Source organism: Piliocolobus tephrosceles, chromosome 6 (assembly GCF_002776525.5).
Source record: "Piliocolobus tephrosceles isolate RC106 chromosome 6, ASM277652v3, whole genome shotgun sequence".
Taxonomy (NCBI): Eukaryota; Metazoa; Chordata; class Mammalia; order Primates; family Cercopithecidae; genus Piliocolobus; species Piliocolobus tephrosceles.
This window is the reverse complement of record NC_045439.1, coordinates 76001361-76028792: the sequence shown is the minus strand read 5'-3', so window position 1 is coordinate 76028792 and position 27432 is coordinate 76001361. Positions and strand designations below refer to the sequence as shown.

Genomic DNA, 27432 nt, shown 5'->3' with positions numbered 1-27432 from the left:
GGTCCCACCCCCACGAAGCCCAGCAAGCTAAGATCCACTGGCTTGAAATTCTCACTGCTATCACAGCAGTCTGAGGTCGACCTGGGATGCTCGAGCTTGGTGGGAGGAGGTGCATCCTCCATTGCTGAGGCTTGAGTAGGTGGTTTTACCCTCACAGTGTAAACAAAGCTGCCGGGAAGTTTGAACTAAGCAGAGCCCACCAACAGCTCCCTGGGACAGAGCCCCTGGGGGAAGGGGTGACTGTGGGTGCAGCTTCAGCAGACTTAAACGTCCCTGCCTGACAGCTCTAAAGAGAGCAGCAGTTCTCCCAGCGCAGCACTCGAGCTCTCATACAGGACAGACTGCCTCGTCAAGTGGGTCCCTGACCCCCCGTGTATCCAGATTGGGAGACACCTCCCAGTAGGGGCCAACAGACACCTCCTACAGGACAGCTCTGCCTAGCATCTCCCAGAGGAAGAAACAGGCAGCAATCTTTGTTGTTCTGCAGCCTCCACTGGTGATACCCAGGCAAACAGGGTCTGGAGTGGACCTCCAGCAAACTTCAGCAGACCTGCAGCAGAGGGGCCCGACTGTTAGAAGGAAAACTAACAAACAGAAAGGAAGACTATCAACATCACCAACATCAAAGAAAAAAGGTAGATAAATCCATGAAGATGGGGAGAAACCAGTACAAAAAGGCTGAAAATTCCCAAAACCAAAACACCTCTTCTCCTCCAAAGAATCACAACTCCTCACCAGCAAGGGAACAAAACTGGATGGAGAATGACTAATTGACAGAAGTAGGCTTCAGAAGGTGGGTAATAACAAACTCCTCTGAGCTAAAGGAGCATATTCTAAACCAAAGAAAGGAAGCTAAGAACCTTCAAAAAAGGCTAGATGAATTGCTAACTAGAATAACCAGCTTAGAGAGGAACATAAATAACCCGATGGAGTGGAAAAACACAGCACGAGAACTTCATGAAACATACACAAATTATCAATAGCTGAATCGGTCAAGCAGAAGAAAGGATATCAGAGATTAAAGATTGACTCAATGAAATAAAGCAAGAAGACAAGATTAGAGAAAAAAGAGTGACAAGAAACGAACAAAGCCTTCAAGAAATATGGGACTATGTGAAAAGACAAAATCTACGTTTGATTGGTGTACCTGAAAGTGATGGGGAGAATGGAACCGAGTTGGAAAACACTCTTCAGGATATTATCCAGCAGAGCTTCCCCAACCTAGAAAGATAGGCCAACATTCAAATTGAGGAAGTACAGAGAACACCACAAAGATATTCCTCGAGAAGAGCAACCTCAACACACATAATTGTCAGATTAACCAAGGTTGAAATGAAGGAAAAAATGTTAAGGGCAGCCAGAGAGAAGGTCGGGTTACCCACAAAGGGAAGCCCGTCAGACTTACAGCAGATCTCTGGGAAGAAACCCTACAAGCCAGAAGACAGTGGGGGCCAATATTCAACATTCTTAAAGAGAAGAATTTTCAACCCAGAATTTCATATCCAGCCAAACTAAGTTGCTTAAGCGAAGGAGAAATAAAATCCTTTACAGACAAGCAAATGCTGAGAGATTTTGTCACCACCAGGCCTGCCTTACAAGAGCTCCTGAAGGAAGCACTAAACATGGAAAGGAACAACTGGTATCAGCCACTGCAAAAACATACCAAATTTTAAAGACCATCAATGCTATGAAAAAACTACATCAACCAACAGGCAAAATAATCAGCTAGCATCATAATGACAGTATCAAATTCACACATCACAATATTAACCTTAAATGTAAACGAGCTAAATGTCCCACTTAAAAGACACAGACTGGCAAACTGGATAAAGAGTCAAGACCTATCAGTGTGCTGTATTCAGGAGACCCATCTCACATGCAGAGAAGCATATAGGCTCAAAATAAAGGGATGGAGGAAGATTTACCAAGAAAATAGAAAGCAAAAAAAAAAAAAAGCAGGGATTGCAATCATAGTCTCTGATAAAACAGACTTTAAACCATCAAAGATCAAAAGAGACAAAGAATGGCATTACATAATGGCAAAGGGATCAATTCAACAAGAAGAGCTAACTATCCTAAAAATATATGCACCCAATGCAGGGGCACCCAGATTCATAAAGCAAGTTCTTAAACACCTACAAAGAGACTTAGACTCCCAAACGATAATAGTGGGAGACTTAAACACTCCACTGTCAATATTAGACAGATCAACAAGACAGAAAATTAACAAGGATACCAGGGCTTGAACTCAGTTCTGCACCAAGTAGACCTAATAGACATCTACAGAACTCTCCACCCCAATCAACAGGGTATGCATTCTTCTCAGTACCACATCACACTTATTCTAAAACTGACCACATAATTGGAAGTAAAATACTCCTCAGCAAATGCAAAAGAATGGAGACCATAACAAAGAGTCTCTCAGACCACAGGGCAATCAAATCAGAACTCAGGATTAAGAAACTTACTCAAAATCTCACAACTACATGGAAACTGAACAATCTGCTCCTGAATGACTACTGGGTAAATAACAAAATGAAGGCAGAAATAAAGATGTTCTCTGAAACCAATGACAACAAAGACACAACATACCAGAATCTCTGGGACACATTTAAAGCAGTGTGTAGAGTGAAATTTATAGCACTAAATGCCCACAAGAGAAAGCAGGAAAGATCTAAAATCGACACCCTAACATCACAATTAAAAGAACTAGAGAAGCAAGAGCAAACATATTCAAAAGCTAGCAGAAGACAAGAAATAACTAAGATCAGAGCAGAACTGAAGGAGATAGACACACAAAAAAACCCTTCAAAAAAATTCAGTGAATCCAGGAACTGGTTTTTGAAAAGATTAACAAAATACAAAATACACAGACTGCTAGCCAGACTAATAAACAGAAAAGAATCAAATAGACACATTAAAAAATGATAAAGAGGATATCACCAGCGACCACAGAAACACAAACTACTATCACAGAATATTATAAACACCTCTACACAAATAAACTAGAAAATCTTGAAGAAATGGATAAATTCCTGGACACATACACCCTCCCAAGACTAAACCAGGAAGAAGTTGAATCCCTGAATAGACCAATAACAAGTTCTGAAATTGAGGCAGTAATTAATAGCCTACCAACCAAAAAAAGTCCAGGACCAGACAGATTCACAGCCGAATTCTACCAGAGGTACAAAAAGGAGCTGGTACCATTCCTTCTGAAACTATTCCAAACAATAAAAAAAGAGGGAATCCTCCCTAACTCATTTTATGAGGCCAGCATCATCCTGATACCAAAACCTGACAAAAACACAACCAGAAAAGAAAATTTTACACCAATATGGCTGATAAACATTGATGCAAAAATCCTCAATAAAATACTGACATACCAAATCCAGCAGCACATCAAAAAGCTTGTCCATTACTATCAAGTTGGCTTCATCCCTGGGATGCGAGGCTGGTCCAACATACACAAATCAATAAATGTAATCCATCACATAAAGAGAACCAATGACAAAACCCACATGATTATCTCAATAGATGCAGAAAAGGCCTTTGACAAAATTCAACAGCGCTTCATGCTAAAAACTCTCAATAAACTAGGCATTGATGGAACGTATCTCAAAATAATAAGAGCTATTTATGACAAACCCACAGCCAATATCATACTGAACGGGCAAAAACAGGAAGCATTCCGTTTGCAACCCAGTACAAGACAACGATGCCCTCTCTCAACACACCTATTCAACACGGTATTGGAAGTTCTGGCCAGGGCAATCAGGCAGGAGAAATAAATGAAGGGTATTCAATAAGGAAAAGAGGAAGTCAAATTGTCTCTGTTTGCAGATGACATGATTGTATATTTAGAAAACCCCATCATCTCAGCCCAAAATCTCCTTAAGCTCATAAGCAATAAACATACGAAAAAAAATGCTCATCATCACTGGGCATTAGAGAAATGCAAATCAAAACCACAATGAGATACCATCTCACACCAGTTAGAATGGTGATCATTAAAAAGTCAGGAAACAACAGATGCTGGAGAGGATGTGGAGAAATAGGAACGCTTTTACACTGTTGGTGGGAGTGTAAATTAGTTCAACCATTGTGGAAGACAGTGTGGCGATTACTCCAGGATCTAGAACCAGAAATACCATTTGACCCAGCAATCCCATTATGGGGTATATACCCAAAGGATTATAAATCATTCTACTGTAAAGACACATGCACATGTATGTTTACTGTGGCACTATTCACAATAGCAAAGACTTGGAATCCACCCAAATGCCCATCAATGACAGACTGGATAAAGAAAATGTGGCACATATACACCATGGAATACTATGCAGTCATAAAAAAGGATGAGTTCATGTCCTTTGAAGGGACATGGATGAAGCTGGAAACCATTTTCTCAGCAAACTAACACATGAACAGAAAAGCAAACACTGTATGTTCTCACTCATAAATGGGAGTTGAACAATGAGAATACATGGACACTGGGAGGGAAACATCACACACCAGGGCCTATCGGGAGTAGGGGGCCTAGGGAAGAGATAGCCTTAGGAGAAATACCTAACGTAGATGATGGGTTGATGGGTGCAGCAAACCACCATGGCATGTGTATATCTATGTAACAAACTTACACGTTCTGCACATGTGCTCTAGAACTTAAAAAGTATAATAAAAATATATATATGCACATAAAAAAATCACATTTTTCATAAGAATTTTATTTTTAATATAAAAACAATTATTAAAAAATACATTTCAAAAGCACACATCTTTGTCAGAAACTTTATAATCCAGTGAAAATAACATAAAATCCATGAGAAAAGCATCAATCAATAACAGGTCTTAAAAATATTTCAAATAAAATGGCCTAATTATACCATCAAACAGAAAATACTAATTGAGACACCATCTAGAGGAAGGAATAGAAAAAACAGGCCAAGATGAAGTCAGGGAGCCATACACTGCACCTGGGGGAAAGAGCTAAAGAAGACATCTCCAGAGGACTGAAGCAAGAAATTTAGGGACCAGGAGGATTTTGTTCCATGTCACATACCTGATAAGAAAAGACATAAATCGCTCTGTTCCTAGAAACTACCAGAGCCTGTTTTCCAACAATTTCTTGAAGGCTAGTTCCAAGTTCATCCTCCTCTTGGTAAGATGGAATTAACTACAGGGCACAGATCAAAAACCATCCTTTCTGACACCTCTGCACCCCAGTTAACCTTTAAAACTCCATTAGTTATATATTCTTTTAAGGTCTGCCAAAAATATCCCCTATGATTTTTAAGGCACTGTCATGCCAAAAAGTGATTTTAACTCTTACCTAACATCTAACATTCTTTCCAAGAAAAATCATAATCCACAACAGAAAGCTACTTAAAATAACATGCAAAAAGTGTTGTGAATGATTCCATTCAACATGTCAATGAATGAATGAATGATTATAACAGACTAATAGAAAGTCATGAATGTGAAAGTTATTACCACAAGAACTGGGGGTAAAAAGACTAAAGGAAGATGTCAACAAAGACAGTAAAGATACTACAATTTTGCCTTATTTACATTAAACCAGCTCAAGAAAACTAGAAACACAAGTTGCTCTGTTTCCCATGGTATGAATATCAATGTCTTATACACCTTTTTTTTTTTTTTTTTTTTGAGACGGAGTCTCACTCTGTCGCCCAGGCTGGAGTGCAGTGGCTGGATCTCAGCTCACTGCAAGCTCCGCCTCCCGGGCTTACGCCATTCTCCTGCCTCAGCCTCCCGAGTAGCTGGGACTACAGGCACCCACCACCTCGTCCAGCTAGCTTTTTTTGTATTTTTTAGTAGAGACGGGGTTTCACCGTGTTAGCCAGGATGGTCTCAAACTCCTGACCTCGTGATCCGCCCGTCTCGGCCTCCCAAAGTGCTGGGATTACAGGCTTGAGCCACCGCGCCCGGCCTATATACCTTTTTAAAAAATTTTACTCCCAGAGAATGTGTTCATTGCGATTATCACCGGCACTTGAGCTATTTACTAAAATTCACCTCTGACAACTATCATACAACTTCAGGCAGGCTTAAGCTACCTTGCTTGCCCTAGAGAGAAGAGCAACAAAAAATTAATGAGAGAAATCTAACATTCTCCGTGTTTTCTAAAATAAGTATAAGCAATGCTTGAGGGTGAGGAGTACCTGGGGGGAAAATTAGAAAAGCAAGAAACGAGTATCAGGAAACACCAGGAAATCCAGTGTTCCAATACTAGGTCAAATGTATCACTGAACTGTCAAGTACTGGTACATTTACACAAATATTAAGGCTTGATATGGGCAGGAGGATAGGGCAGGATAAATGGTATAATAAAGTAACCATAATTTACCATTCAGTATAAATGTGTATGATTACTATTTATCAACATGAATATTCTGATTTAACATATCCTTGACCAAATTTGTTACCCAATAAAGAACAATTTCTAGAACACTAAGATAGTTTAAACCATTACAATGATTATAGGTAAAAATCTTACTTCTCTGTTCTTGTAGAGACATTCAACTCGGCTACATAACATTGGCCTTACTGAATTGCTGGGGTATACAGCAAACATGCCATATTGACATGCAACCAAAATTTGATGTACATTATGTTTGAAAATTGCGGGAGAGGTACATATGATGAAATTTTAACTATTTCAAAATAAACCGTCTGTTTTAAAGCCTGAATGAACTATAAGACTCTTCACTCCACAAAAAAAACTTTCATTATGCTAACAGATTTTACAAATCTCTTCCTATATGACAAGCATGATATTAGACATTAACAACTTGCAGAATTTCTTAATACAACTTTGATGTTATAGTATGAGGGACATAAGGGGTGCTAGGTAGAGAAGATAAAAGTTTACTTCCCCTTACTGGCTTAATGGCTGCTAGAAGTAGTAACTGGCAGAATGTCAGTATGCACAGTATTGTAAGGCCTACAGATCTTTGAAGACAGTATACATACAGCTGTAGAACAATTGTCAAATTATCAGTTTAATGGCATTTTACAATTTGTATAAACCTATCGCTTTACAACTTCTATTAACAGCCACCCAAGCAATACATAAGAAATTATAGACAAGCTTTGCATAAAAGGATAAGAATATTCTGAGATTATTAAACACATTTTTAAATGACATTTAGTAAAGAAATTAAATCTCTTACTCTTCCTTGTTGGTTAGAACACTCCACACAGCTGACTTGGATGTTTCCATGTTTAGCACCAGGAATGATCTGTACACATTCAAAGTCATTTGCCAAAATAACAATATCACAGCCTGATCCATATGCCTAAAAAAAAAAAAGTTTTACAATATATAAGATACATAACTTTTGAAACCTTATTACATAATATTTTACCTTAGATTTTATTGCCATTATAAAGTATACCTTGGGACATTTTACAAAATAGTTAATATAAGAATATCAATTTCTAAATAAGAACATTAAAAATCACATAAAAAATAAACTGATGACACTCCATGCATTATCATTCAACAACTGTTACTAATAGGAAAAGAGTTCTTCCAGTTCTTAAACATGACATCCTCTGTTCCTGCAGGTCATAAATTATTCTGTTTAGACTTTCTCTCCAAAGTTCATCTCAGTAAACCCTAAAGTATAAAAGCTCCATCTAAAAATACTAAGACATTGAAGACTACAACTGTGTTCCCAGGGTTCCAATCAGACTTAAGAAACATCAATATGGAAATCAGGCATGCATTTTCCAACACAATTCCACATGCCTTAAAGAGCTAGTGAAGTAGACATGAACAACAAAGGCAGAATTACATGCACTAAGGCAATGGCTAAACTTAAATGCATCAACGACTCAAATGAATCCATAACGCAGCCTGCCTCCAATATCCACCATCCAACCCCAACATGATCAGGCCTTAGGGAGAAAGGAAACCAACCCAAAGTTGTTTTACCAAAGGTAAAAAAAAAAAAAAAAAAAAAAAAAAGTCAAATAAAACAGAAAATGAACAAATTTATATAGAATATTGGGCAAATATCCCTATATGGTCTGGAAAATAGACTACAAAACAGAAATTGTTGGGAAAATTCCCATGTCCAACTCTAATAAGTAAAACCACACATTTCTTCCTATTGCAACACTTCTTGCTGTATGCTATTCCTGTTTTGCAATGTTGTGAATTTTATGACATAAGGGTCAGAGAGTGGGGACATTTTTCTTTTTCTTCCAAACAATTTATGATTAAATATTCAAAACAACCTAACAACCCAATTCTCAAAAGAAAAGCGCCATTAAAAGCAAGATAAACATAAAACTTATGAAACGGTATTTTCCTCACTGTTTCCACACCCTTAAGCAATGTGGTTATGACCTACAAAATAGAGATATCCAATAGCAGGGCTGACATGTGATGACATCCAAATCAGTGACCCATGCCCTGAAGGGGTCCATATAAGGCTGCTAGTGAAAGACGGAAATGAAGATAAAGACCAGACAGGAAGACAACATTACTTCTACTAAAACTTCCAATGTTACCAAAATCCTGCCGTAACCACTATATAAAACATCTTAAACCCATGTGTTTATAAAAATCAAAAAGTTCACCAAAAGACAAGATAGAATTTTAAGCAAGAAAAATATAGAGAAAAATCACTCACAAGAGGAAATGATCACTTACATTCTTATAGACAAGGCAGACTTGGTTATACCACGAATTCAGGAAAGCCAAACTGAAGAATATTGAGTATATGCAGAAGAAATGTTTCAATCACCATGCTAATTTTTGAAGTATAGTATTAAAATAACAAAAATCATCTTACACTTGAGTAGCAATTTCAAAATTTCCAACATGCCTTATATCATTATCTCAGCAAAGTGGATTGACGGAAAAAGCACAGCCTTTATCTAGTTTGAAATTACACACAGTTTTCAATTTTGGTTATGCCATGCTGTGCTATCTTAAGAAAGTTATTTAAGTTCCCTGAGCATTTCCTCATGGCAAAATGAAGCAAATAATACTTGTCTCTTAGGATACTTACGAACACTAAAATGGAAAATGTACACAGTCATTTAAGTAACAGAACAGTACACCAAGTCTCAAGTCTGGGCTAGTGACTGGGAACACTAAAGTACAAGACATGGTCCCAGTTACTCTAATGGGGAGATGAGTAGGTAAATTACTAATTAAAGCTAAATGACAAACTGCCATGGCAGAGATAGCCATAAAATACTAGAAGACAGAAGAGGTACTCAACAAGTGTTGTATCACTCTCTCTTTAATCTTTGCAACAAATCTGGAAGGTAGATATTATCATTATATAAAGAAAAACTCAAGTTCATTAATTTGCCCAAGATTACAGTTACTAAATGCAAAGTGTTCAAACTCAGGTCCTTACAATTTTTACATTCTTTTCCCTACATTATATATCAAAAAGACATAAAATATTCCAGATAAATATTAGTACACTTTGTTTCTCTAAAGATGGGCCATCCCTAGCAACTGCGACTTAAGATAAATTCACTCTTACAGCTCAGTCACTGAAAAGGCTTTTTACTCTTCCCTAGATAACCATAATTGCCTGATGTTTTCCAGAGGATGTGTACTATACTCCATTTTTCTGATCCGGCAACAGTTCAAATTGGAGGCATCAAAATCACCTAGGAAACTTGTCAAAAACACAGATTGCTCAGTCCCACTCCAGACTTTAAATTAAAATCTTCATGGATAAAATAATTTGGCAATATCTATCAAAATCTTAAATACAATATACCTTTTAATCAAATATTCCCTATTTTACCCTAATAGTCCCTATTTTGCCCTACTTATATACATATACGTATAAAAGTTTGCCAAAATATATGTAGGACATTCAGTGCCTCAGTATCTATAGTAGCAAAAACTGAAAATAATTATACCACTCATCAGTGAGGAGTAGTTAAATAAATTACTGAATTACATGGGAATACTATACAGCTACTAAAGGTTAAGAGGTTGGGTACAGTGGCTCATGCCTGTAATCCCAACACTTTGGGAGGCCACGGTAGGAGGATCACTTGAGCCCAGGAGACCACGAATAGCCTGGGAAACACAGTGAGACTTCATCTCTATAGAACATCAAAAAATTAGCTTAGCATGGTGTCACATGCGTGCAGTCCCAGCTACTTGGGAAACTGAGGTGAGAGGATCACTTAAGCCCAGGAAGTCAAGGCTGAAATGAGCTATGATTGCACCACTGCACTCCAGCCTGGGTGACTAAGTGAGACCCTGTCTCAAGAAAAGGAAAAAAAGAGAAAGTTTAAAGACCACTGGTTTAGAATGGTTTCAACCCCCCTACCAAACTAGTAATTCCCATCAAAATGGAACAACTTATATCTGGTGCTAGTTTCCTGTTGAACCAGAGTAAGGCAATGCCTACCATTTTATATAATAACCATGATTACTGCTAGAATGGAATTTCTTAAACTATTGCACACTAACAGCTTGAAAAAGTGCACAGGGGCATTTTCCAAAGAGTCTAATGCATAAATAACCCAAGTGTGGAAGAAAAAGGGACTCATATAATCAGTCAGTATTGAATCATGTGTATTTTGTAACTGAGGGCCCATGAGATTTTAATGGCTTTAAGGCATGTTTAATGTCTGTCTGGTTCCCACTATACTGAATGGTTCATTAGAGCAAGGACCTCACCTTGTCCTTGTTTACCACTGTAGTCCCAACACCTAGCACATAAGCAGCTCTCAATAAATAGCTGTGTAATAAATTATTAAAAGTCTTTCTAACCGAATGTCTGGCTCCAGAAGTCTAAGCACTTAGAAACTTAGTCAAAGAACATGGAGTTGAAACACTGACACTGCCTTGTTGCTAACAATTTGGCCAACCTATCCTCATAAGCTTAAGAAAAGAGGGAGAGATTTTGACTGACTTTCCAGCTAACAGTATCAACAAATGTAGAAGTTCTACTAGAAGAGAATCTACCTGAGCCTTCCTTATAATTCACCATTTACTGAATACCTACTATGATCAAGCTGTTTTGCTAGAGTCTTTACAAAAATTATCATTATCTTCACAGGCCTGCTTTTGAAGACGGAGAAACTGAAGCCCAGAAAGGATAAGTAATTTGCCCTAGTTCACAGAATGAGGATTCATTTGCTTCACAGTGAAGTTCCTGCTGTTTCCACTGCATTGCCCTACCTCTCTTCCATGAAGATCTTGTTGGTGCTAGAAGGAGTATGTTCATCTTTGTGATCCCAATTAATTTACCACATCATGGAGCACAGAATAAGCATTCTGTAAAGACCAACAGTTTATACAATAGCGATAATTTACTCAAAAGATTCCCATTCTCTCAATTTTAAAGAGATCAAAAGTGATTTTGTTCCATTCTTTTTCAGAATCCAGTATTACCAGAGGAAAAATGTATAGTGCAGGAGGAAAAGAGGGTGCTCGTTAAGACTACAAGTAAATACTAAATTGACCCCAGAGAGTATGGATGTGGGCTCCTTTGTGTTAGATAAATGAAATACTTCTGACTAAGCTAAGTTAGTAAAGTCAGTAAACTAACTTCTTCACATGTGGGAGACAGGTCACAAGATTATTATAGGGAGGCAAGGAAAAGGACAGCAAGCCTTTTCTGGAGAAATGGAATCACTTGCCTGGATTATCCCTCCTTGGATTCTTTGTAGAGCTGACCTATGCCAGAGCACAATATACCATCGTCCTGCTCTTCGAACAGTACTGACCTATAAAACACTTTATCTAGAAATCAAGGATATGGTTCAGCCCCTACCCACAGAGAAGGCCCAAGAAAAGAGGAAGCGTCTTAGAAAAACTGCTTTCCTTCCATTCATGTGGGAGGATTTGTTTTATAAAAGTACTAAGCGGATGATAAAGAATGATTAGCTGATATTAGTAATTCATAACTAAGAGATAATTCTGTAGCATAAGCTGTTACATGCAAAACAAAACTTTAAAAATATTAACCCTCACTTGTTATAATCCTATTCTTAGAGACCAAATCCATCCTATTAGGAAAGAGAAAAGTATTCTCTGCTTTGAACATTGAAACTAAAAGTTTTCAACCTGAAGTCTAATAGACGTAGTCATAGATGGCCTCAGTAGGTCTCTGAACTCCTAAAACTTGTATTTAAAGTTGTGTGAATGTGTTTCTTTTCTTTGCTGTGGTATTATCATCACAATAAAGATATTGCTGCTTTCTTTAGAGCAGGGGCCCTCAATTCCTACCACCAGTCCATGGCCTATGAGGAACTGGGCTTCAGAGCAGGAGGTGAGCAGTGAGTGAGCGAGCATTACTGCCTGAGCTCCACCTCCTGTCAGATCAGTGGTGGCATCAGACTCTCACAGGAACGCAAGCCCTATTGTAAACTGCACACGCTAGGGATCTAGGTTGCATGCTCCTTATAAGAATCTAGTGATAAACATAATGTGCTTGAATCATCCCGAAACCATCCCTCTCCCTCACCACTCGCTGTAGAAAAACTGTCTTCCACAAAACCACTCCTTGGTGACAAAAAGGTTGGAGACCGCTGCTCTAGAGGGTTTAATGTCCTCATGAACAATGCAAACTTTGAGATCACTGACAACTACTGACAGATGTGTCTAAATTTAAGAGACAAAAAAAGCACTGATAAGGAGTATTAGACATGTTGAGAGGACTTTTAATACGCAGTATGAAGAGGCATAACACACTCATTCAGTCTTCTCTAACTTTAGTTTTATATATAATTGTCTTAAGTACATTATTTTCAGAAAAGAAAACTAATACTCTAATCCCACAAACACTGTTCTAATTTCTCAAATTTCCTTTATGTCTCAGATAAATTGAAGTGGAGAGTAACAAAATGAAAACTTTTAAAAACCTTAAACAAACATGACCACATTTCCTATGAAATTACAGCATACAATAGATTAATTACATTGGCATTTACTATAGAATAGTTGGATGTTTTAACATCCCAGAAGTTACAGGGTCAAAGCTTGAGATCATTGACAACTACTGATATGTGTCTAAACTTCAAAAACCAAAAAAAAAAAAAAACCCTGATAAATGAAGGTGTATTAAGCATGTTGACAGGTTTAACGAAGTACTATAATCTTACCAAGAATACTATATCAAGAGTATTACTATTAAACTCCCACCTCTCCCTGGGAGTGAGTTTTGATCACTGTAAATATGTCTACTTTTCTACAGAAGAAGGCACATCTTATTAAGAGTTAGAAAACCTATTCAACATAGTGTTGGAAGTTCTGGCTAGGGCAATCAGGAAAGAGAAAGAAATAAAGGTTATTCAATTAGGAAAAGAAGAAGTCAAACTGTCCCTGTTTGCAGATAACATGATTGTATATTTGGAAAACCCCATCGTCTCAGCCCAAAATCTCCTCAAGCTGACAAGCAACTTCAGCAAAGTCTCAGGATACAAAATCAGTGTGTAAAAATCACAAGCATTCTTATACACCAATAATAGACAAACAGAGAGCCAAATCATGAATGAACTTCCATTCACAATTGCTTCAAAGAGAATAAAATACCTAGGAATCCAACTTACAAGGCATGTGAAGGACCTCTTCAAGGAGAACTACAAACCACTGCTCAGTGAAATAAAAGAGGACACAAACAAATGGAAGAACATTCCATGCTCATGGATAGGAAGAATCAGTATCATGAAAATGGTCATACTGCCCAAGGTAATTTATAGATTCAACGACATCCCCATTAAGCTACCAATGACTTTTTCACAGAATTGGAAAAAACTACTTTAAAGTTCACATGGAACCGAAAAAGAGCCCGCATTGCCAAGACAATCCTATGCCAAAAGAACAAAGCTGGAGGCATCACACTACCTGAATTCAAACTATACTACAAGGCTACAGTAACCAAAACAGCATGGTACTGGTACCAAAACAGAAATATAGACCAATGGAACAGAACAGAATCCTCAGAAATAATACCACACATCTAAAACCACCTGATCTTTGACAAACCTGACAAAAACAAGAAATGGGGAAAGGATTCCCTATTTAATAAATGGTGCTGGGAAAACTGGCTAGGCATAAGTAGAAAGCTGAAACTGAATCCCTTCCTTACTCCTTACACGAAAATTAATTCAAGATGGATTAGAGACTTAAATGTTAGACCTAATACCATAAAAACCCTAGAAGAAAACCTAGGCAATACCATTCAGGACATAGGCATGAGCAAAGACTCCATGTCTAAAACACCAAAAGCAATGGCAACAAAAGCCAAAATTGACAAATGGGATCTAATTAAACTAAAGAGCTTCTGCACAGCAAAAGAAACTACCATCAGAGTGAATAGGCAACCTACAGAATGGGAGAAAATTTTTGCAATCTACTCATCTGACGAAGGGCTAATATCCAGAACCTACAAAGAACTCAAACAAATTTACAAGGAAAAAGCAAACAACCCCAGCAAAAAGTGGGCAAAGGATATGAACAGACCCTTCTCAAAAGAAGACATTTATACAGCCAACAGACACATGAAAAAATGCTCATCATCACTAGCCATCAGAGAAATGCAAATCAAAACCACAATGAGATACCATCTTATACCAGTTAGAATGGCAATCATTAAAAAGTCAGGAAACGGGCCGGGCGCGGTGGCTCAAGCCTGTAATCTCAGCACTTTGGGAGGCCAAGACGGGCGGATCACAAGGTCAGGAGATCGAGACCATCCTGGCTAACCTGGTGAAACCCCGTCTCTACTAAAAAAAAAAAAAAAAAAAAACTAGCCGGGTGAGGTGGCGGGCGCCTGTGGTCCCAGCTATTCGGGAGGCTGAGGCAGGAGAATGGCGTAAACCCGGGAGGCGGAGCTTGCAGTGAGCTGAGATCCGGCCACTGCACTCCAGCCTGGGCGACAGAGCGAGACTACGTCTCAAAAAAAAAAAAAAAAAAAGTCAGGAAACAACAGGTGCTGGAGAGGATGTGGAGAAATAGGAACACTTTTACACTGTTAGTGGGACTGTAAACTAGTTCAGCCATTGTGGAAAAGAGTGTGGCGATTCCTCATGGATTTAGAACTAGAAATACCATTTGACCCAGCCATCCCATTACCGAGTATATACCCAAAGAATTATAAATCATGCTGCTATAAAGACACATGCACACATATGTTTACTGCGGCACTATTCACAATAGCAAAGACTTGGAACCAACCCAAATGTCCATCAATGACAGACTGGATTAAGAAAATGTGGCACATATACACATGGAATACTATGCAGCCATAAAAAAGGATGCGTTCGTATCCTTTGTAGGGACATGGATGCAGCTGGAAACCATCATTCTCAGCAAACTATCGCAAGAACAGAAAACCAAACACCACATGTTCTCATTCACAGGTGGGAATTGAACAATGAGATCACCTGGACACAGAAAGGGGAACATCACACACCAGGGCCTGTTGTGGGGTAGGGGGAGCAGGGACAGACAGCATTAGGAGATACACCTAATGTAAATGATGAGTTAATGGGTGCAGTACACCAACATGGCACAGGTACACAAATGTAACAAACCTGCACATTGTGCACATGTACCCTAGAACATAAAGTATAAAAAAAAGAGAGAGAGAGAAAAATAATTACAAGAAGAAGATATCAGGTATTAAAAACCTACTGGGTGAAGGATATTATACTATTCTCATTCTATATTCCGAATCTTTCTTTCAAGACTGCAACAGTCCTAGAAGTTGGTTATTAATCCCACTTTAACATTTTTGAAAACGGAATTTCACAAGATTTAATCAAATTTCTAAGTTACAAGGTAAATACATGACTATAATTCAAACTCAGCCCTCTTTACTGTTTTTTCCACTTCACTAATGACATTTTTCTATTGTTTTGTTTTCTGTTGCTCAAATTTTTTGCTCTTTATTGGTTAATTACATTTCAATTCTTCACTTCTGCTGTATCTTTGCTCATAAACAAAAAAACTAACAAGAAGACAGGGTTGTCTGGGCTTTGATGGTTACTTGGTTGCACCAAGAGATCTTACAGAAAGAGTCTTAAGAGGCCAATGTTGACATACGAAAAATCTTACAACCAAGAGGACAAAACACAGATTAACAAAGATTTCCCAGGAAAACACCCATTCCTTCTCTCCATTTTAGTCACCTAATTAAAATCCTAGCTCTTTATGATACTCTCAGAATTATTAATTTCTAAAAGGACAAATAGGTTTCCTTACTAAATACATTCCTGATTAAGCAAGAAATTTCACAAGTCATATATCCATTGAAATCATGTAAAAGGTAAATAAGGCACATAAGATGTTTAATTTTAATGTTTTCAGTAACAAGATTTTCTTTTTCATAGAGGAAATAACACATATACTAAATTTTAAAATTAAATAAGAAAATGAAGTCACCTTCTCATCCTGTTCACCCTTCTTACCCCTCCCCTCCTCATTCCCAGGAAGCAATTACTTAATAATTACCTATGAACCCTTCCTGAAATGTTCAATATATAAAAGTATATCTTTTATAAATCTTCTTTTAACATAAATGGGATCATGCTATACACAATTCTGCCACTTCTTTTCCACTTATTTAACAATGCATCTTGAAGAACTTTCTACATCAGCACAGAGGAAATTACTTCATTCTTCTTAATAGTTGCACAGTATTAATATTTCATGTTGTGGTTTTGCCATAATTTTGGTTGTTTCCAGTCTTTTACTATTTCAAACAATGCTTCGATGAACATGTATGCATAGATGATATATGTGTATGTGTCCAAGAATCCCTACAGGATAAATTCTAAGATATAATATGCTGCATCAGTGATTAAAATTAATTGCAACTGCAAATTGTCTTCCAAAAAGATTATAGCCCAAAGGTGTATAAAAGTACCTATTTCTCCAGTTACTCACTAACCCCAATCATTATCAAATGTTTTAATCTTTCCATTCCAACAAAACCTGACATCTCCCTGTTCTAATTTGTATTTTTATTAGAAGATAAGCATCTTTTCATATATTTATCAGCCATTTATATTTCTTTCTCTGTAAACTGACTATTCATATTATTCGTCCATTTGTCGTTCTGCAATTTTTCACACCTACAAACCCTTATCATTATTAACTCCCACCCACCACCAAGCACCGCCAACTCCAAGATAAATAAAACTCCTACCATTGATATATGAGTTCACACTACAGTAAGAAAAGCAGGGAAGGGGTAGCATTTGAATAAATTCTTTTGTCCACATGATTGAGAACACACTTTACTGATATGATTCAGTTATTCTAACTGCCCAGAGTCTACTCGAGAGTGCTGAATAAGCAAAATAAACACATGAAAAAGGAACTAAACAGCATGAAGAAAGCTTAGAGCAAAAAAGTTTAACCTAAGTCAATGATGAGTACGGAAATGTTGGAAATAGCCTAATAACGACTGCTTGTGTGGTAATCAAAGGGACTGTTCCTCTTAGAAACAACTTGTATCAGAAAAAGCAAAATGAACAAAATTTACACAAGTAGCAGCAGAAAAAAGCAAAGCTGTGGGTGGTATGTTGAGGGAAACATAAGACAAAGCTCGACTACAAATATGTAAAAACAAAAATCTACGGCCAGAAAAAAAACAACAGAAGAAAACTTAAGAAAACATTCTAAGTGTTTATGAGTAAGTGGTAAAAGGCAAAATGATTTCAACTTTCTTCCTAACTACTCCAAAACAGCAACTGGCCTGAAAGAAAGAACTTTCTTTATAAAAATAAAATTTTAAATTTAGACTTTAAAAAGAGCAATTTAATGTTACTAAAAAAAACTCGCCAATTTTGATAATTTACTAATAGATGGAACTATAACAAACTTCTAAGTACTAAGCTAAAGAGAAACATACTTCTGGTCCAAACTGAGTCTATTTACATACCTCCGATAAAGAAGAAAAATGTGGGTTTTTTTGTTTACTGGTGGTAGTAATATCTGAAAGGAAAATGAGACCTTGAAAAGCAAAATATGCAATAATTATTTGCTCTAATTAACCATTATAAAACCAACTCTGTCTCCAGCTTGCCTACACTCTCAATAAAAGGTAGATCCAGAAGTGGAAGTCAAAAATGTTATCTCTTATATTTTATATGTTAGTACTTTTAATAACTATTTATATGTCTATTAATATATAATAACTATTTATATATTTAATAACTATTTATATATATAAACCATTCAAAGTATTCACTGTCAAAAATCTCTAAAAAAAAAAAAAAAAAAAACAACAGCAACACTGTAAAAATCAGCCCCATGGCCTGGCCAACATGTACAGAAACCTACAGTCACCTTTTAGCCTCAAATTTATTCTCAAAAGCTTGGAGTATGTAACAATTTCCTTCATAACAAATAATGAAGTAAAATACTACTTTTTAAAATAGCTACTTCTAAAGAAATAAAAAGAACATTTTTAAATGACCCAATATTGTTTAGGGTTTTTGTGTGTGTGTGTTTTTTTTTTTCTGTGATGAGGTCTCACCCTGTCCCCTAGGCTGGAGTGCAGTGGCACAATCTCAGCTCTCTTCAGCCACCACCTCCCAGACTCAAGCAATCCTCCCACTTCAGCCTCCCAAATAGCTGGGACCACAGATGCAAGCACCACACCCTGTTAATTTTTTGTACTTTTTTGGTAGATATAGTATTTTATCATGTTGTCCAGGCTAGTTTCGAACTCCTGGGCTCAAGTGATCTGGCCAGGAGCGCTGGGATGACAGGCCTCATCCTCCTAGAGCGCTGGGAGTTACCGGCGTGAGCCGCCACACCAAGCCACAATACTGTTTCTCAATTTGTTCTTCATACATTTTACATTTGAAAGTTTTAAAGTTAAGTGTATATTATGTCATATATAGCAATATTAACAGGTAATACTTATGACAACTTCAAATTATTTTTGTAACTATTGGAAATTTCTAGAAAACCATTTAATCTAAATGTTGATATTTTGAGGGAAATGGTCGTAAGTGTCCCAAAAAATTTGCTTAAATAATATGATTAAACTATTAAATTGTAATTAAACTTCCAACACCTTCAGTATGATGGAAAGAGCATATTCCTGAGACTCTAGAGGAGCTAACACTATAACAATGGGTACATCACACTCTTCCTATAGATGTTTCCTTCAGCAGCCAAATGAAAGACTTCAGCTAGATCACTTGAGACCCCTTTTTTACACTGTAGTTCTGTGATTGTAGTACACAAATTTGCCTCAAAAAGCCTCCAAAAGATTAAATAATCCAGTGTGCACTATTTTATATGGAGCCATAGGTAAGCAGACACAGTATGTTCTTTACTTTGTGATGTTTCCCCTCCTCACAGATGGCAGAATTAGAGGATGGTCCAGAATAATGACTAATAGCCATCTGGAAATGATGGTGGCTAATAACCAGCTGGAAAAGATGAGCTAAGCCAATCAGTCTACTCAGAGAAATTTAAACCAAAAGACCCAGAGTTACCAGAAAGAGTGGAGCTGAAAAGTCATGCACATTCAGGAATAAGGCAACTATTAAGAATCATGTGCAACGTGAAGAGGAACTCACAAGTTTCAGAAGCAAATAGATCAGATGGCCAAAGACAAAAAGACCTATGAGAAAACAATGCATAAAATCCCTAAGACAAAGCAGTTGATACTACCAGCTTTCTATTTCCAATTACTCTGAAGTCCAACTGCCCTTCCTTGATGGTTTATTGTGTATATTAAAATAAACCTTGCTCTTACTTCAGTACATCTGTCTCTTGCCCTGACTAGAAGCAAAACTGGTACAAAGATTAGGGATATACAGAGCAGGGCTTCAAAGAAAATGTGGATTTGGCCATGAAATTAGGGTAAGGAGTGCAGTGAGAATGCTGGGAGGAAAAGAGAGCGAAACAGGATATATATAGTGAGAGGAGTTACTAAAGTTATCTGTGATCGCTTAGAACCCAGAATATGTGATTGCAAGGCTTTTCAGCATTAGATAGCTAACTGTACTTTTTTCAGCCTTTAATAAAGAATAGAAAAAGTAAAGAGCAAGAGTATGGTACAGCATCAAACCATACAGCTTTTCTGGAAAACAATTTGGTATTACGAATTAGGAGACTATAAAGAGATTTAAATAGAGTACTTTGATTCAGTTAGTCTGTTTTTAGGACTTGATCCTAAGAAAACATCCAGACATGCAAACAAAGATCACAATTAGTATTAAGATACTTATTGCACAATTATGTAAAGTAATAAAAAAGGGAACAATCTGAACAACACATAATAGAAAAATTATGCTTTATCATGTCAAATGTATTGTTCATCTTATTCACAGGCCTTTCTAGAGAAAAATGCCCCATTTACAGTCCTTCTGAAAGGTCAGCCCTGGCAGACCACGTGATCAACACCCACAGTATAAAACTGACTGGGCCAGGCGCGGTGGCTCAAGCCTGTAATCCCAGCACTTTGGGAGGCCGAGACGGGCGGATCACGAGGTCAGGAGATCGAGACCATCCTCGCTAACACGGTGAAACCCCGTCTCTACTAAAAAATACAAAAAACGAGCCGGGCGCGGTGGCCGGCGCCTGTAGTCCCAGCTACTCGGGAGGCTGAGGCAGGAGAATGGCGTAAACCCAGGAGGCGGAGCCTGCAGTCAGCTGAGATCCGGCCACTGCACTCCAGCCTAGGCGACAGAGCAAGACTCCGTCTCAAAAAAAAAAAAAGAAAAAAAAGAAAAAAAAACTGACTGGATCCGGGGTTGACACTTGATTCCAAAGACCAAGAATTTAATACCAAAAGCTATAGGCTGGCAAACAAGCTATGATGTTGTCTGGCTTAAAAGAGTGAATTGGGCCAGATTCTACTTCCTAGATATTCAACTAGTAAAATTAGGAAGTGTAGCAGGTAGTAATAGGCACTAAAGCCAAAATGGTTTTATGTACACAGAGGTCAGGGCACTGTGATTTTCATGTAAGCCAGTTTTAATAGACCAAACACAAAAAGAGGCACAGACACTGTGAGACCACACAGCCCACTAGGAAGAGTAAGCAGTCCACAGAAATGAGTCCCTGATAACTGAGGCTCAGCTGTACTACAACTTGTGTTACAAGATTCTTGGAAGATTTGTCTTCTATTCCCTTTTCTATATCCTTAAATTTCCCATTACTAAGGTAATCTGCCTTGACTAGTTCCATTTTACTTTTTTTTTTTAAGAGATGGGCTCTCACTATGTTAGCTGGACTCAAACTCCTAGGCTCGGGTGATCCTCCCACCTCAGCCTCCCAAGTAGCTGCAACTACAGGCATGCCACTGCACCCAACTTCCATTTTAACTCTTTATTCAGCAACTATTTATAACACAGTAACTGCTAAGCATTAAGTCAACAAATGTCTACTGAGCAGTTACTCTAGACCAGGCACACAGGGCATAACATGGTAGAAAATACACACAGGATCCTGCCACATGTGCTTATATTTTGCCAGGACAGGAGGAGAGAGAGAAATGAACAATAAGTTTTTGTTTGTATTTTTTACATTTGTAAAGCCTTGAGACTCTCATTAAAAATAGTACACAAACATGCACCTATATAATCCCTCACAAAACCCACTAAGATAATGCTTTAAATTTAGAGGTGTACCCAGAACATACTCCACAAAGAATAAATTAAAGTGAGCACATGTGTAACCACCACCCAAGTAGAGAAGAGTATTTCCAGCAACTCAAAAGATCATCCGTCCCTTCCAAATTACACTTCTCCCTCTCAAGCAAAAGTAGCCACTACCCTTTTTGGGAAATCCCCCCCTTACTTTTCTTTGTAGTTTTTCCACCTCTGTGTGCATGCCTAAACAAAATGGTTTAGTTTTGCCTTCCCTCTGAACCTTATGTAAATGGAATCATACTGTATGCTTTTCTGTCTCTTTCCCTGAACATTAGGTCAGAAGTTTATCCATGGTGCATGTAACTGTGATTCACTCATTTTCATTTCTTATTAACATTCCCTTGTATGTATCACAATTTATCCACTCTAATGTTGATGGGCATTTTGCCTATTACATACAATGCTGCTCTGAACATTCTTGTAGGGAAATCCCACATACATGCATGCATTTCTCTAGAATATACACACAAAAGAGGAACTGATAGATCACAGGTTAGGCATATCTTAAATTTTGGCATTAATGCTAAATTGTTTTCCAAAATAGTTGTACCAATTTATACTGTCACTAGCAGTGTATGAGAATTCCCATTAGTGGACATCCTTGCCATCACCAGATATATGTGAGAGTTAGTAAGTAATTTTGTACAAATCTGTTAGGTATGTAATAGAATCTTCTGATTTCAATCTGTATTTTTGTGATTATTAATGAGCTATGGCTCCTTTTCAAATGTTTACCAGTCATTTAGATTTTCTCTTGTGACGGGCCTGTTCAAATCTTTCATCCATTATTATCATTTTCTTATTTACTTGTAGGTATTGTTATATTCCGGCCACTAGTTCTTTGTCAAATATAGATGTTGCAATTCTTTTCTCCAGCTCCACAACTTGCATTTCACTTTTAATGCTATCTTTGAGGAAGTTCCTAATTGTAAAGTAGTCTAATTTATCATTCATCTCTTCTTTTATGATACAGTACTTCCTTTACTTTTAATTTTTTATTTTGATATAATTTCAGGCTTACAGAAAGTTGTACAGTTATACAGTTATACAAAGTTATAAAAAGTTACCATATATCACATTCCCCAAATGTTAATATTTTACATCTGTTTTATCCTTGTCTCTATATACACAGATAACTTTTTTCCTGACCATTTGAAAGTTGCAGGCATGATTACTTTTTCTTCCTTAATACTGTAATATTTTCTCTTAAAATTTTCTTATATGACCACAGTACAATTATCAAGATCAGGCAATGGATACTGATAAAATACTATTATCTATAGAGCTTATTTAGATTTCTTGAACTGCCGCAATAGTGTCCTTTATAATAAAAGAAAATTCCAGATTAAGTGTTTAGCTATCATGTCTTTTTAGACTCCTTTAACCTGGAGTAATTCTTCACTCTGTCTTTCATGACATTAACAGTTTGAAGAACACAGGCCATTTATTTTCTAGAGTATCTCAAAATTCAGGTCTGATGATTCCTCTCAATTATATTTAGGTTATGGGTTTGGGACAGGAATACCACAGAAATGCAGCAACGTTCTTACTGCATTTTATCAGGAGGCACTTCTGTTAATCTGCCCCATCTCTGATGATGTTTACTTTGGACAGTGAATGCAGATAGTATCTTCCAGGTTTCTCCTCTATATTGCTTTTCCTTTATAAGTAATAAGTATATTATGGGAATATATTTTGAGATTATGTAAATATCCTGTTCCTTACTAAACTTTCATCCATTAGTTTTAGTATTACTATGATGGCTGCCAAATGGCAATTTTCTAATTTCATTGTTGCATCATTTGTCAGTTTCCCTCTGTATAGAAGAGCATTCCTTATTTGTGTACTTATTTATATTAGTAAAAATTCACGGATTTTTATCTTATTCAAAGGGTTATAATCCACTATCACTTATTTTCATACCCAAATTGTCCCAGACTTGGCCAGTAGAAGACCTTTAAGCTAGCTCCTGTGTCATTATGACACGCTCTGATCATTCTTTGAGCAATTCCTTACTTTCTGGCATAAGAAATTCCAAATTTATCTTATTTTTCATGCTCCAGCTGAAAATCAGCTATTCCTCCAAGAAATGCTGGTTCCTTTTAGCGGACAAAGGTATTTAGAAACCAAGATCTAGATGCCAGTTGTGTTCACTGATACAGGGGTATTACTGCTTCTAGGCCTCTCAGCTGACAAAGTTAGGAAACAAATGTGTGTGTATAGTTATGTATGTATCTATAAACACAGACACACACACATCTATTTTCAACTGTCCACTGAAAGGGCTTAGGATCAAAGACACACCAATACAAACATCCCTATCATATCTATGTATCTCTATACCTGTACATCATTGATGTCTGTTTAAATATATACAAATATATGCATGTATACATACACATATTATTCATATAAACATGTAATATATTCATATGTGTATAGACATATACACATCTATGAGGTCACACTAATGCCTCTAATCCAATTATATCGACAAGGTTCATTCTAGCGTTCCCACTTTCTCTTTTTTTGAGTCTCGCTTTGTCACCCAGGCTGGAGTGCAGTGGTGAACCTCGGCTCACTGCAACCTCCACCTCCCAGGTTCAAGCGATTCTCCTGCTGCAGCCTCCCGAGTAGCTGGGATTACAGGCACGGGCCACCATGCCCGACCAAGTTTTTGTGTTTTTAGTAGAGACAGGGTTTCACTGTGTTAGCCAGGATGGTCTCAATCTCCTGACCTCGTGATCCGCCTGCCTCAGCCTCCCAAAGTGCTGGGATTACAGGCATGACCCATTGCGCCTGGCCGTCTTCCCACTTTCTATACCTATAACTCTCTTCTTCAGTAATGAGAAACCTGGCTCACAATATCCAAAATATATCTATCTGCAATTGTGGTTTATTTGTGCAGTGAATTCCTGTAATTTTAGGTTGCCTTGCCATTCATTTCAAGTGTAAGTCTGACTTTCTCATTGAAGAATCAGGGCTCAATCACCCTTAACACAGATTTTAGTCCTCCATTTCCTTCCAGGTCCTCAATGTGGTCAATCAAGATATCTGCCTTTTACAACCACCTCCTGGTTATCACCTCCTTTTGGGAGAGCTAGGTAGAATCTACCTGACTCACCCTAATGACCCCAAACCCTGCACAGACTGTACAGATACGCATCAGTGACCACCTCTTAGTCACAGCATGACTCCTCAGAACTCATGCCTGCTTGCTCCAACCTACCAATTAGAACTCCCCATGGGAAACTTGCTTGGTTAAGAACACCCTGGACCCCAGTAAAGACTTCAGTTCCCTAGGTCCTTTCTCTTTCGTCCCATCCACTGGTTGCACTTGCATGTCCTAGGTGGCTCCCCTCTTCCTGTTGACCTTGCAAGGTGTGCTTTCTCTTCTAAAATCTGAAATAAAAACTTCTTGTTATTTCAAGTGTTTTGTTTTACCATCTCCTCTGTAGTTCACCTGACCGACACACCTGAACCTAATTCTCTTCTTGGTCAGGGTTCTCCTAGTGCGTGGCTGTCTTGGTCAAATAAACTGGACACAGATCGGACAAGAACCACAAGGGTATCTGCCAGTATAAATAAGTCTCCCGTGAGAAGAACACCTTGCCATGGGTCTGACATTTAGGACATCTACCAAGATAAAGAACTATCTCATGAAAGACAGACTGTAAACATCCACAACCATCTCATATGGTCATATCCCAGCCCCACAATAATCCCTGGACACCATCAGGACAGAGATAGAGTTTATAGCCACTCTCCAGAGAGTTTATAGCCACTCTAAAGAAAGATCAAATTAGAGGAAAATACAACAATTTGGTGTTTTAAGAAACCTTTTGTAACCTCAAGGTTAGCAATACGTTTTCCTCTAAATGTATTCCTCTGAATTCTGCCTTCTAAAATATGTATTATTCTGTCTTGCACATCTCTAATCTACTTGGAGTTAATTTTTATGTATGGTATGAGATAGAGACCAAGTCTTACTTCTTTCCTATGTAGATAACAAGATGTCCAAGCACCACTGATTGAAAAGATCAACCATCCTGTTTCTCTATCATGCCAATTGTGTTATAAATCAAACATCAACAAATGTGTGGGTCTCTTTCTGGTGCTGATTTTGGTGTATTTGTCCTTAGACTGCCATCACACTATCTTAATGACTACAACTTTTATAAGTTGAGCTGGTAGAAGTCTTCTTTATTGCTCTTCAATATTGCCTTATCTATTCTTGGCACTATCTATCTCTATAAAATTTTAGCATCATTCTATCAAATTCCACAAAATTCTCTTAAAATTTTGACTGGGAATGCATCAAAGATACATAAATAAGCTTGGAAATGGTTGTTTTTTGTTTTTTTTTTTTTTTTTTGAGACGGAGTCTCGCTTAGTTGCCCAGGCTGGAGTGCAGTGGCGTTATCTCGGCTCACTGCAAGCTCCGCCTTCTGGGTTCACGCCATTCTCCTGCCTCAGCCTCCCAAGTAGCTGGGACTACAGGCGCCCACCGCCACGCCCGGCTAATTTGCATTTTTAGTAGAGACGGGGTTTCACCGTGTTAGCCAGGATGGTCTCGATCTCCTGACCTTGTGATCCGCCCACCTCGGCCTCCCAAAGTGCTGGGATTACAGGCGTGAGCCACCGCGCCCGGCCAGAAATGGTTGATATTTTTACAGTAGTGAATCTTCCAGTCCATGAACATGGTATTTATCTCCTTTAAGTCTCTCAATAAAGTTTTACTAATTTTGCTTATAACAGTCTTAAAAATGTATCATTAGATCTGTTGTTAGGTCCTTGATATTTTTTGATGGTATGAAATATTACATCATAGTTCCAGTTCTAAGTAAAATAAAGTAACCACGATGATGTCTCTCCCACTTGATGCAGCCATAAAACACAGAATGCACAGAACAGTTAGCGGAGGACTCTTAATAAAGTAAATGGCAGCAGATAGATGAGGTAAGAAGAATGGAATTTGAAGTTCACTGTACTAGCAGCGAGCTTCCCATTTTACTGAACTAAGTTAGGCCTGGACTGTCAGGCCTAAACCAAGCAGCAAAAACAGAGAGCTCCAGGAGAGGCCATTTACTTTTAGCTCAATGAATGGGAAAGGAGACTCTTAATGTTCAAAGAAAGGGTGGAAAAATTATCCGTTTATCTTTTTCTTTTTCTATTTTCTGATATCCCAGCCCCCAAATAATTCCACAGTTCTACTCTGAGGAGCTATAACCCCAAGAGAGTAGAGCGGATCCATGTTGCTCTTTTTCTTTCTCTACAGCTACTTTGGCACTGAATACAGACAGGTACAGTCACAAGAAGGGACTAGTTTTCCAGCCAGAAAACCAGAAAGTACCAGGAAAGTCACAGAAAGAAGAGTCTGGAAAGGCAACTCAATAAACTTGCTTGTAAACTCCTGGGCTCATCCCCAGGCTGTGCAAGCACAATCTTAGCTTAAACAGCTGAGCAAAAACCTTGAGACCACTGCCTAGGTCCCATACTGGCCACTAAGTGGCACATCACAGGATAGAGTATATTCAGCTAGCACTGCAAAGGCTTTGAAAATCGAACTTACATAGAAACCACAATATATAGAAGGTTGGTCAAATCTTTCCACCTCAACCCAGCCAAGTCTAATTCCTGCTAAAACAAAAATATCAACATTCTCCATAGGATTTACACAAGGCCCAGAGTCGCATAATGTAGTATTTTTAAATGTGCAGGCATAATCCAAAATTACTTATATAAATAACTAAGGCTGGGCGTGGTGGCTCACGCCTGTAATCCCAGCAC

At 37.9% G+C, this 27432-nt stretch overlaps 1 protein-coding gene across 2 annotated transcripts in view; it reads right to left on the bottom strand.

Moving 5' to 3' along the window:
* Positions 1–27432, bottom strand: part of DMXL2 (Dmx like 2) — a 179364-nt gene that overhangs the window by 133423 nt on the left and 18509 nt on the right. For both annotated transcript variants that reach the window (XR_002734719.2, XM_023227160.2), the window contains exon 2: positions 7194–7319. Coding sequence is in view for 1 of the 2 variants with exons in the window: in XM_023227160.2 (XP_023082928.2) it covers positions 7194–7319 (126 nt within the window). In the remaining variant the exon portion in view is untranslated. The remainder of the gene's footprint in view (positions 1–7193; positions 7320–27432) is intronic.